The sequence below is a fragment of the Odontesthes bonariensis genome, chromosome 4 (assembly GCF_027942865.1).
Source record: "Odontesthes bonariensis isolate fOdoBon6 chromosome 4, fOdoBon6.hap1, whole genome shotgun sequence".
Taxonomy (NCBI): Eukaryota; Metazoa; Chordata; class Actinopteri; order Atheriniformes; family Atherinopsidae; genus Odontesthes; species Odontesthes bonariensis.
Genome location: NC_134509.1, coordinates 2,493,839 through 2,507,396, shown reverse-complemented (window position 1 = coordinate 2,507,396; position 13,558 = coordinate 2,493,839). Strand labels below are relative to the sequence as shown.

The 13,558-nt window shown below is 43.3% G+C and overlaps 1 protein-coding gene across 2 annotated transcripts in view; it reads left to right on the top strand.

The window, feature by feature from the left end:
* Positions 1–13,558, top strand: part of LOC142378219 (protein sidekick-1-like) — a 364,323-nt gene that overhangs the window by 275,813 nt on the left and 74,952 nt on the right. For both annotated transcript variants that reach the window (XM_075462488.1, XM_075462487.1), the window contains 4 exons: positions 289–470; positions 6,499–6,614; positions 10,232–10,427; positions 12,683–12,781. In XM_075462488.1, coding sequence (XP_075318603.1) covers positions 289–470; positions 6,499–6,614; positions 10,232–10,427; positions 12,683–12,781 — 593 coding nt within the window. The remainder of the gene's footprint in view (positions 1–288; positions 471–6,498; positions 6,615–10,231; positions 10,428–12,682; positions 12,782–13,558) is intronic.

Genomic DNA, 13,558 nt, shown 5'->3' with positions numbered 1-13,558 from the left:
CAGGAGTAGGAGTATGTAGCATAACAAAGGCTCTGAATACTTCTGTAAATGGGATATTTCAGGTGCATTTTTTATAATTGTATGAGAAAACCTGTTTTATTTGTCATCTTTTCTAAGTTGGAACTGAAATATTACAAAATGCTGAACACTTTAAAGGGCGTGAACGCATTCTGTGTGCACTGCATTTCCTTTGTGTGTTTTTGACTCGTACCAATTTACATATTTACTTTTCTCATTTGTCTTTGCTGCAACACATGTTCAAGTGTATCTGTGTGTGTGTGTGTGCAGGTACCGTCTGGCAGGGTTGCCAGGGGACTACCAGGAGAAGAACATCAGCAGCCCAGAGATTAACTACTGTCTGCTGAAAGATCTCATCATCTGGACTCAGTACCAGATCCAGGTGGCTGCCTACACCGGAGCAGGTCTGGGTGTGTACAGCAGTGCTGTCACTGAGTACACGCTCCAGGGAGGTCAGTAAACACGAGACATTTTTAATAATCACTCCATAAAAGCATTAAAGGGACAGTTCGCCTCTTCTGACATGAAGCTGTGTGACATCCAATATCAGCAACATCATTTCTGAACATCTTCTTACCCCCTGCTGCGTCCTGTGAGCAGAGTTCCAGCCTCGTTTTGGTGTTACATTACATCACATTACGGTCATTCTGCAGACGCTTTTATCCAAAGCGACTTACAATCAGTGTGTTCCACATCGGTAGGCAAAAGAACTTCAGGTAACAAGAAATCATAAGTATATTTCCTTCCAAAACCAAACAGCTAAGAGCAGAACTAGTGCTAGAGTAAGTGCGGTAAGTTAGGTACCGAGACACATGGGAAGACAATTTAGGAAATAAATAAGTGCGTAAGGAGCTGGGAGGAAACAGGTGATGTCCTCAGAGGGCGGATCTGGGTAGTGTTTCCTGAAGAGACGGGTTTGCAGTCTGCGGCCAAAAATGGGCAGTTGATGAAGGTAGTCCGGCTAGTTGGCTGGGGTTTAAAAAAAAAGCGTTTTGCTTCTCAAAACAATATGCGTTCAACAGAGTAATACATTTGCATCACAAAATGCAGCAGGGGGTAAGAAGATGTTCAGAAATGATGTTGCTGATATGGGATGTCATACAGCTTCATGTCAGAAGAGGCGAACTGTCCCTTTAAGCTTAGCCTTGACTAAAAGATGAATTCAATAAAGATCTCAACTGAAAAAAGGTTTTCTGTAAATATTCACACATAAATATTTTTATTAGAAGCCCCCAATCCACTCCTATTTGACTGAATATTTTAACACTAAACCAAAAAGATTTATCATTTCAGTAATCCCAAATGGCGTATATATATATATATATATATATATATACATAAGGTTCTCACTATATTATTGGGTTATACACGGAGAAAATGGGCTGGAAAAGTCTTTCCCTGGTGGTAAAATGAAATTCATGAATAAGCTGTTAATCGTTGAGATGACTAAATTTTCTGATGCTCTCCTCTGAGTCATATTTAGATGTGGTGGGTAAGCCTTTAATAAGTGAATGAGTGAGGACAGCAAAGCGAGGTAGTGCAGAATACCGACAGCTTTCAGTTTCTCCCACTTATTGTCACAGAAAACCTTGCAAGCCTTGCAAGCTCAGATATTTGCTTTATGTGACACTGAACCTCATAATGCAGCTGTGAGGACGCACTTATCTATTACATTCTGTGCATTATTATTATTATTGTTCTACACAGAAACAGTTCTTTACCAGCAATAATCTTGTAATGGTATCAAAGACCAGCTGGCTGAATGGTTGTTAATGTTTTGGTTGGTGAGCAGACGCCTGGGATCACAGCAGCTTCGCTGAGGTCTCGCTGTAGCCTCGCAGGCTTCGGCATCACTCGGCTTTGAGAGGAGCCCATTGATGCAGTTCACACTTATGTTAAAGTCGCCCCTGAGGCATCTCCTCGCAGCCAAAGCAGTTTCAGTCAATTTAGGAGAGACCCTAAGGGCAACCCAGGATGTGCTGGAGGGACTCCAGAGCGTCTCCCATCCTTCCAACGAGCAGCTCGGGATGCTGCAGGATGGAGAGAAACGAACGGTTTCAGAGTTTCTGCTGCTCTATAAATACGTGATATGACAGATAACACTGTGTTTACTGTTATAAACATGGCCGCACCTTCAGTTGTCCCCAACGTAAATCAATGAAGCGGCTGTGAGGTAGCAAAGTGTGTAAGTGAAGCCTGTAAGGGGAGATGAGGAGAAGTGTTTGTAAGGCTAAATCTTCTTTAAACACGCGCTTGTCTCCCGCTGACTTTTATCTAAACAGTATATTATCATTATTAAAGATGAGCCGAGCTCGACACGCTCTCAGGCTCCCGCACACACACATGCGCGCACGTAAAACTCACAGCCATCATTACAAGAGTTCGGGACAGCTTTATAGACTCGGGAGATGGAGTTGGACTCATTAATTATTCTAATGTGGTTTAATGGGAGTGGCTGCAATGGATTGGACATTTTCTCCCTCTGAGAGGATGTGGCTGAACTCCGTGTTAAACTCTGATAACGTTACTTTTCTCCTGCTCGCTCACAGGCCTCCTTTGAGCATGTTAAGATTCCCCCGAAGGGCATAGTTTGGTGTCTTATCTGAAGCTGTGAGCTGCGAGAGGTTAGAAGCTGCTCCCTGGGAGTACAGTCAGCGTGGCAGGAAGGGAGAGAACATCTTTAACATCAATTAATCTCCCGTTTCCCTCCCTGCCGTCTCACTCCTCGGCGTCGCTTCTTGCACCATCTTGTTCCAGTCATTTTTCAGTAGTTTTGGTTCTGCTCTCCTTCTACCCTGAACACTCTGCATCTATGTGTGTGTGTGTGTGTGTGTGTGTGTGTGTGTGTGTGTGTGTGTGTGTGTGTGTGTGTGCCGGCCACTTTAGCTCAAATGCAAGATGTAAAGGGCATTCCCATCATGCAACAGTGCATTATTACACTGTGGCTTTGGAGCATCAGCATAAACCCTTTACTGTGTAATCACAATGACATGTGCCCACACACACACACACGTGCACACTCATTTTACAGTTCCTCTCACTCCGGCTTTAATGTTCATTCATCACGCTTCCTCTTTCCCGAACTGATTAGCGGGTCGGGGAGATTTCACACAGCAGCCAAAGATCTACATGAGGTGAAACGCTCCTCCGCTGACACAGATGAGGGGGATAAATGTGGAGAATACGGGTGATTTAAAATCAGATTGTGTGGGAACCAAACATGTCCAATACTTGTTTACAGTTTGCAATATTTTCCTACTTATTTTTTATTTCTTATTGAGCAAATAATCTACACATCGTTGGAGAAACTGATGTGATGTACACAGTATGTTCTGCAGCTTCTTGTCTGATCTCCGTCTTATTAGTCTGACTTTTTGGGGGCTGATGAATGTGTCTAAGCGTCATTCATGGGGAAACTTTTTTAAAACTTAAAGGGCGTGGCCATGGCGACGCCTCAAAGTTTGATGACTCGCCATCACTCGCCACAAAAAATTCAGTCGCTTATAACATCCACATACATTATCGAATCTGTCCCAAACTTCATACGGTGAATGCTGGACCCAGCCTGAACGCGTACATATTATCATAGCGACATCCACCTATAGCGCCACCTGCTGGGGGTTGGACACATCTCTTTTTTTCCACGCCTCGCATTTGATCGAACTCCTCCTACAGATTTAATGCTACAAACTTCAAACATGGCCAGGTTACTCGTAAGACATGGGGGGATAAAATCATGGAGAAACTTTTTCAAACCTCAAACGGCGTGGCCGTGGCGACGCCTCAAATTTATGCCTCGCCATGAAAAATTAAGTTGCTTATAACTTCCACATACATTATCCAATCTGTCCCAAACTCCATACGGTGAATGCTGGACCCAGCCTGAACGCGCACATTTAAAATAGTGATATCCACCTATAGCGCCACCTGTTGGTGGTCGTAAACGTCTTTTTTTTCCACAACTCGTATTTTATTGAACTCCTCCTACATATTTCATGGTAACAGCTCCAAACTTGGCGAGGTTACTCTTAAGACATGGGGGCAAAGAATCATGGAGAAACTTTTCCAAACTCTGAACAGTGTGGGCGTGGCCAGGCAGTGAAAATCATGTGATGGCGTTTGTGATTTGAAAGCCTTTTCATCATCGCAACTTGATGAAACTTGGCACACACGTCCACCCTGTCGACCTCGTACGTATGTAAAGGGTATCGTGTGTGGGCGGATCAAAATGGCTCAGTAACGCCCCCTACAAATTTTCAAAAACCCTTCTGCATTGGGGTTATAATGTGCTCGTACGTACGCAGAGGGTATCGTGCGTGTGGGCAGAGCTGCAGCTCCAGCGTCCAGCGCATGCCCCAACGTACGCACATCCCAACGTACGCACACCTCGGTCCCGCTCACAGCTGCTTGCAGCTTTCTAGTTTTGTTATTGAGCTTTTTATTGTCAAATCTTTGAGCTTTTATATTTCTGCAGTATACAAGACATACGCGCCATCAGTGCTGGAGCATTGTATTTATTAAATAAATTGCCAAGTTAAATCACAAAAAGGGGTTTGGCCTGTCCTGCAGTGGCTCTCGTGGAAGATTTCTCAAGCTTTAGGAAAAACTAGAAAGCTGCAAGCAGCTGTATGTGGGACCGAGATGTGCGCACGTTGGGGCATGCGCTGGACGTCGTAGTCGCGCAGCTCTGCCCACACGCACGATACCCTCTGCGTACGTACGAGCACATAATAACCCCAATGCGGAGGGGTTTTTGAAAATTTCTAGGGGGCGCCACTGAGCCATTTTGCTCCGCCCACACACGATACCCTTTACATACGTACGAGGTCGTCAGGGTGGACGTGTGTGCCAAGTTTCATGACTTTGCGATGATGATAAGGCTTTCAAACCACAAACGCCATCACATGATTTTCACCGCCTGGCCCCGCCCACACCGTTCAGAGTTTGGAAAAGTTTCTCCATGAATTTCCCCCCATGTCTTAAGAGTAACCTGGCCAAGTTTGGAGCTGTTACCATGAAATCTGTAGGAGGAGTTTGATCAAATGTGAGGTATGGAAAAAAAAAAAGACGTTTCCAGCAGGTAGCGCTGTAGGTGGATGTCACTATGATAATATGTACGCGTTCAGGCTGGGTCCAGCATTCACCGTATGAAGTTTGGGACAGATTGGATAATGTATGTGGGAGTTATAAGCGACTTCATTTTTTGTGGCGAGTGATGGCGAGTCATCGAAATTTGAGGCGTCGCCACGCCCTTTAAGTTTTGAAAAAGTTTCTCCATGATTTTATCCCCCCATGTCTTAAGAGTAACCTGGCCAAGTTTGAAGTCTGTAGCATTAAATCTGTAGGACGAGTTCAATCTTATGCAAGGCGTGAAATCGGCAAAAATGGCACGAAAACGCACTTTCCATCCAAAATGGCCGCCTTCCTGTGGACGTGGGACCATAGCGGCATGAGACTTTTTTGTCCGTCTGGGCATGATGAATGAGTGTACCGAATTTCATCGTCCCACGCGAAACTAACCCCAATGCGGGGACCATTTTTAAGCATCGTAGGGGGCGCTACAGAGTCAATGAGCGACTCCCAAAAATATAAAGTTTAGATTCTTTCATGTCGTCGACTGGCAGGTGGCGCTCGCAAATTTTCAAGAGTTTTCGAGCACCTTTTGCAAAGAATGGGACGGAAGACTGACGGAATAATAAGAATCCTTACAGATACAGTAGGGTCCTTGCAGTTTCACTGCTCGGTCCCTAAAAATCCCTGTTTTTATTTTGGTGACGTCATCAGGGCGATCTGGGCGTGAATTTTTTACACCTTCGGCCGAGAGCCTAACGGAAATATTACAGAGGCTGTGTGGGGTCTTAAAGAAGCCCCCCATTTAACACCAGGAAGGAGTGAATAGTGTTTCTAATGAAGAATGCAAATCCAGCACTAAATCATGGGATTGCCCTGCTGTAAATTAAAATGTTATTACAAATCTAATGTCACGAGATTCATTCTATTTTCGATCCATAAATCATGCTGTAGTGTGCGGTTACACCGTTACGGGGGGCTTCTTAGTTACTGCAGGAAGAGTCAACCGGCCCGAGGACCAATCCAGTGATGGATCACCATCCTCGTGTTATTAAGTAATTTTAATGGTGCTAATATTCAAAATATACAAATGCAGAACACAGTAAATTAGATGTGATTGTTTTGAGGAATTGGGTAATTTCGCAGTAAAGCACAGAAAGGGTAGGCTTGGCATTTAGCTTATGCAAGCCTCGCAGATATTTTTAATTAAAGCATCGTCTGAAACCCCACATTAAATATTTAACAATTGTGAGATATTTACTACCATTGCATGTTGGAAAACGTCCGCGCACGAAACAGAAAAGTGAATATTTCTGCAGCTTTTATTTTTCAGCACATCATAACTCACATTTCCTTCTTTCTCTTTATGAACACACCGCAGTTAAATATAAGTTATTTGTGCATCCGCAGTTCCCACAGCTCCTCCGCAGGAAGTGGAAGTTGTAGCCATTAACTCGACTACCATCCGCTTCACATGGAACCCCCCACCTCAGCAGTTCATCAACGGCATCAACCAGGGATACAAGGTACGTGTCTGAATGCTGCAACTGAACTCATTTACAGCCCATCACACCCCATTTCCCATCTGGAAATATGTCAAAATATTTTGCTTAAAAGTAGAAGAAAAAAAAATGTTTTTCTTTATCTCGGCTTCATGTTATTTTGTCAAATAGCCAGAGGTGGGTAGAGCAGACAAAAATTGTACTCAAGTAAAAGTACTGTTACTTCAGAATAATATGACTCAAGTAAAAGTAAAAAGTATAGAGATTTAAAACTACTCCTAGAAGTATAATGTTTACAAAAACTTACTCAAGTAAATGTAACTGGTTACTACCCACCTCTGCAAATAGTCCCTTCTTACGCTAAAGACTCAGAGTAAAGTTGGTGCTGAATTAATGCATTAGTGTGTTGATAATACTGAGGTCTCAGTTCCTGTGTAACTTTGACTCTACGCCAAGAAATAGACTGAATAATAGCAATGATGATAAGCATAATTTAATGCATTGCCTTCCTCTTGTTTACTCGCACCCTTTGCCACTTCAAGTCAGGAGTCTGTTCCAGGAAGAAATACTGAGTGGTCAAAAATAGAGATAATAATGAGGAGGCAGGAGAAGCCTGAGCATGATGAGAATAAGGGAGTGAACAGAGCGAGTGATCTTCACGTACTGCTTCTGGAGTGGGATTTATTATTTGCTTCCTCGTGGCAACCAACCCCCAAGGAACAGATTAACATGACATTAAAAACACATCATGTTCCTGCTGTGCGTCCCTGGGTCTGTAAGTGGGAATATCGTTGTCTTTGTTGGTTCATAAATACTATATAGCATTCCGTCTTTTTGATGCCTCTCTGTTGGATGTTGCCTGTGTAATTCAGGGTCTGCACCAAGCTTCTCAGCGCGGCTGCATATTTGGGCGTCTTATCTTTGGTGGTGTGTTGTGCTGGTGAGAGGACAATAGATAATAATGTTAATTAAAAGGGGATATGAAGCAAAGCAAAGCCTCATTTCATCCCCCACAAATCACCGACTGTATTAACAGTACTGTTAATAACGCTGCTCAAAACTCATTCCCAGAGAAGGAACCAGACTCTCCTCTGACAAGGTCCACGCCTTCCACTTGTATGCCCTTCAAAGTGTCTTTATTCTGTTAGCAGAGCTAATTACATTTAGTACCCACTTACCTGTCTATCTATAAATCTGTCTATCCATCACAGTCTGTAACGAGCACAGCGCTGCTCCGGACATGTTCTTCAGCGCACTTTGGGTTTCCATTGCAGCCGAGCAGAAGATGCACAGAAACAGCCGCTCACTTTTTCTCTGGACATCACTGAAGCTTCTGCTGTCAGTCACCTTTGAGTGATTTGCTCCTGTTTAGGCCATAGATCTGTTTCTGATGGTATGATAAGCCTTTGCAAAAATATCTCGGTTGTACAGAACCTTTGAAGCAGTTTGCGCACTACGTTACAGCCATTTTCAGCTTTTTTTTTTGCTGTTTCTGACCAAACCAAAAACTGTTTGGGCTAAAAAGGCTCAAAGAAAAATCATTGTCGTTATTGCTCTGGTCTTCAAAAGACACAGAGATTATCAAGCTGCCTAAAGGGCTCCAAGTTGGATCCAGTTTATACTTTTGGCTCTTGTTCTGTACTGAGATCCAAGGTTTTTTTTTTTTTAGAAGAAGAAGAAGAATTTTTAAAAAAAGCAGAAAGGTTAGGCTCTCACTTGAAGTGGTTTTTCCATTAGGGAGAATGGAATAACAAATTATGTCTGACCTGACAAAGATTAAAATGGCGTGACTCATCACCTGTTTCCGGTCTGTGCTGGCAAACACTGAACTGACAGGACAGACTGGCATGATTCCCAGCTATGATATAATATCCTGGATCTTCCCAGAGATCAAAGTAATTCCAGAAGAAGGGCTCCCTCTCCATTTTCCTCTGGTAAACGGGAGTCATAGTTGTGTTTTCTTTCTCGAGGTTTGTTCCCGGTTTGGAAAACTACAGGCGACACGACGCAGATTAAAGGGACAGTTCGCCTCTTCTGACATGAAGCTGTATGACATCCCATATCAGCAACATCATTTATGAACATCTTCTTACCCCCTGCTGCGTCCTGTGAGCAGAGTTCCAGCCTCGTTTTGGTGTTGATGAAGGTAGTCCGGCTAGTTGGCTGGGGTTTAAAAAATAAAGCGTCTTGCTTCTCAAAACATTATGCGTTCAACAGAGTAATACATTTGCATCACAAAATCGTTCTCCAGGAAAAAGTCAAACCTCACAATCTCTTGGCCCTATTTTCTCTCCCTTCGTATCACTGCCTGCTGTGCAGACCGAGCAGCAAACACCGTAACAGGCGCGGCTGTCGGCAGGCGGCAGCAGGAAGTGATACGAAGGGAGAGAAAATAGGGCCAAGAGATTGTGAGGTCTGAATTTTTCCTGGAGAACCATTTTGTGATGCAAATGTATTACTCTGTTGAATGCATAATGTTTTGAGAAGCAAGACGCTTTATTTTTTAAACCCCAGCCAACTAGCCGGACTACCTTCATCAACACCAAAACGAGGCTGGAACTCTGCTCACAGGACGCAGCAGGGGGTAAGAAGATGTTCATAAAGGATGTTGCTGATATGGGATGTTATACAGCTTCATGTCAAAAGAGGCAAACTGTCCCTTTAAGTTTATTCGTCTCAAAGCAGTTAATGGAAACATGTCTGTTTTGTAGCTTTTCAAAGCTAACAGGGCCGGTGAATCGGCAATGTTTTAAAGAATAATCAAAAGTTTGTTACATTCATACATAAACACTAAATACTGTAACCTGGAATACCTTGAAACTTTAAGACAGTAGTTAGAGCAGGGTAGAGCTTTTGGAGGCAGTAAAGATAGAGGCTTTACTTTTCAGCTCTGTACACAAATATGTGTGAGTGTCCCAGGAACAGAAGCTGTCATGGTATCCAGCTCAGGTGTGAAACTTTTTCAAGAGCCAGATGAAGCAAGATAATGCAAAGTTCAATTCTCATGAAAACTTTGACATTTTTTGTTTATTGGGATCTTTAAATATGTTGGGTACCACATCGTAGTGTTACCTTTGGGTCATTTCTCATGATGAAAATGTAAGTGAATGGCCTTCATGGTTGTTTTTGCAGCTAAAGTAATAGCAGGAACCAAAGTGCTCTGTTTCTGATTCTAAATAAAGTCTCACAGACAAATAAACCTTTCATTCGGCATTGATTTTCGTACAGATAATCAAAGATAGTGATTGTTCACAGATGAGACTGACAGTGGTTTTGTCGTACAGTTGATTAGTACATTTTCATGATGCTAATATGATTTTCAGGGAATGGAACATGAAAATTGCTTTGCCATTTTCACAGATTTGTTTTGCTGTTTTCCTGCTAATTTGAAAATATTCACCAAAGCTCATACTGTGGTGCAAATATGTTTAGTTCAATAATTGCAGTCTGAATTGTAAGAATGGATCCATTAGCCTGATGCTGCAGAAATCAACATAATGGAAGAAATAAATAGCAATAAATGATTCTGTTGGTGAATAAATAAAGTAACTCTGCAGGGTTTTTTTTTTGTTGTTGTAAATATTCAGGAGATATGATTCGTTGTCACCTGTCACCCCTTTTTTTTTTCCAATTTAACACAGCTGCTGGTCTGGCCAGAGCAGTCTCCAGAGGACGTAACCATAGTAACCATCACCCCGGACTACCCCAGTTCCCGACACACAGGATTGGTCAGCGGGCTCAGGAAGTTCACCTGGTACTATGGCTCCACCCTCTGCTTCACCACACCTGGAGATGGTCCCCGCAGCCCCGCCACCCTGCTGCAGACGCACGAGGACAGTGAGTCCACGCTCACACGTGCACGCTCACACACACGTGCACACTAACTGACAAAAACATCAGCGGAATAAATTCAGCATGTGAGACGATGAAAACTCTATCAAAATCAAATCAAATTGATCTGTAGCACATTTCATGTACAAAACAATTCAAAGTGCTTCACATAAAATAAAAGCATTGCAGCAGGGAGTGGAAGAAGCATTAAAAATACATAAAAGAATATAAAGAGAAACAATTAAAATAATTTAAATTAATTTAAAAACAAGCAACAGTCCAGATAAGTTCAAAGATATCGTGCAGATTTCATGCATAGACACATGAGAACAGAAATGTTTTTAACCTGGATTTAAAAATGTCTCCATTTGGTGAAAGTTTAATCTCCACTGGCAGTTTGTTCCACTTGTTTGCAGCATAACAGCTAAATGCTGCTTCTCCATGTTTAGTCTGGACTCTGGACTGGACCAGCTGACCTGAGTCCTTGGATCTCAGAGCTCTGCTGGCTTTATATTCTCTGAACAGATCACAGATGTAAACCATCAGCAGGCTTTTAAAATCTATTCTGTGACTGACTGGAAGCCAGAGGAAAGATTTTAAAGCTGCTGTGATGTGTTCAGATCTCTTAGTCCGGGTTAAAACTGCAGCAGCCCCGTCTGTGGATGGAATTAAAAGCATATTGCCGGCGCCGTGTTGCATCCAGCTGTTTTATCACAGCTGTGCCCACAACACAGATAAACAAATACAAATCACCAGCGCTCCTCCTCGTGTTCTCCCAGGCTGCTGCTCGCCTGTTGCTCGTTTTCTAATTTCTTTGTTCTAAGTCTCCGGGCCGTCCCCATCCTGCCCGGTGTGCCTCTTTAAAGGGAATTGATTCATATGTTTTCAGGCGTGCCGGTATTTATGGCGCGCTGTTCCACGGGTAAATGTAATAGCTGCCACTCCCAGTTACAAGAGCATGTGCGTACAGTCACACCATCAAATAAACACAATAGCCTATAGGCAGACAGACAAGCAATTATTACCGACCAGCGATTATTGAGTGGAAAAGGATATTAGAAGCCACACACACACACACACACACACCCACGCACTCACACACACACACACACACACACACACCCACGGCAGTGGACGGGTATTGATTGGTTGCAGGGGCACGTTGCAAGGTTAACGGTGGGTGTAATTCCTGCTTGATGATAGCTTTTTGCATGTGTTTGTGTTTGTGTGTGTGTGTGTGTGTGTGTGTGTGTGTGTGTGCGTGTGTGTGCGTGTGTGTGTGTGTGTGTGTGCGTGCGCGTGTGTGTGTGTGTGTGTGTGTGCGAGCGCGTGTGTGTGTGTGGGGGGGTGTTGGGTGTGACTGTGATTGTGTGTGAGTGTTATTGAATGTCTCAGATGAATAGCTTAATCGCTCTGCAGGGAGAGCGTTTAGAGAGCCGTGGATGAAATGAGAAATGACAGTCGTGCATGCACCTGAGTGTGTGTGGTGGGGGTGGGGGTGGGGGGGGGGTGGAAAGGGAAATGCTATACATTTTCCCTACATACTGATGGTCCCAGCAGAAATAGAGCAGTTGTGTGGCTCATTAGATTATTAGGAGTGCTGATAGATAGATGGTCTCCAGTTTGAGTTTGAGTTAAAGTGACCGCACACTTTAACTATGTCTTACTGCATTTAATGAGCGTCTTAAAACGGCTTTTACTTGAAAGTTTTACCTTCTTCTGAACCTCTTTTCAATTCAAACTTTCCATTGGGTTGCAGGATTTTACAACAGAGCAGATTATTTAGATAATTGTGAGAGTTTTAGAGTAAACGCAGAGCTTATAGTTATTCTTAAATCCTTCCTGTGACTGAATACACGAGGAGCTATTAACTAGTTATCTCCAGAAATATCGGGCCTTTGGAACTGCTCGAGTGTTTCATGATGGAAGGAGTAGATCTATACCTATATAGTGATGATTAACCACTATTATAAATTCTCTCTAAATAAGATCTGCACGGTATCTTTTAACTTATCTAGACTGTTGCTTGTTTTTAAATTCATTTAAATGATTTTATTTGTTTCTCTTTATATTCTTTTATGTATTTTAATGCTTCTTACACTCCCTGCTGCAATGCTTTTATTTTATGTAAAGCACTTTGAATTGTTTGTACATGAAATGTGCTATATAAATAAATTTGATTTGATTTGAAGATAACTGTTGAAAACGATTCTGATCTAAGAACATGATCTGATCCATGCTTGTGATTTGTTTCTCCTCAGCACCCGGACCGGTTCGCCACCTGAGCTTCACTGAGATCCTGGACACATCCCTTCGAGTCAGCTGGGCAGAGCCTGAAGAGAAAAATGGCATCATCACTGGTTAGAGCCTAATAACTCCAGATAATCACCCGTAATCTTCCTGCATTCACCTATCATCGGGAAGCTTGAATGCATCCATGTTATTTTCCTTTCCATCACGACGAGACCAGCTTTGATTTAGTTTTAGTGGCCAATGCACACCATGATTAGAGACAACGTCAGCATCATTTCTAATTAAAACGTATTGTTCTCGGGTGGACAAGTGCAATCTGAAAATGACTAATTAAAGTGGAGCTGTAACGGCGTCCCTTTAAAGCGTTCCACACGGTCTCTGCTTGGTCTTCTGACTTCCACAGACACCCCTCTGTCTCTGACATCATGTTTGTGTACAAGTGATTCATCAGCAGCTAATCCCTTCCCTCTGCAGTGTGTCTTCTCGCATTATCTCAAACATGCCCTCACCCCACACCAACAACACCCTGGGTGCTGCCGGTGTGGCGCAGCGCAGCGCACATGGCCCCCCCCCCAGCTTCAGTGATGCTGCTGTGAATTAAGCAATTACTCTTTGCTGCATGTTTGAGTCTTCATGTTCTGGCATCATGTCCAACATCCATCAGGCGCCACAATCTGAAAGCACGAGCCAGAGGTGGCCGAACACACTCAGAGGAGTGGAAACATGGGTGTTCAGTCAAGGTCACCTTGCACATTTACTCCTTTCTCCTCAACCTGCTTTACATCCAGCACCTGGCGAGCATGGAGACTGATGAGGGATCATTGGCTCTCCTCAGGGCTTTATTCACAAGTGGCTCCGCTCACGCATACATTGGAGGCTGGTGG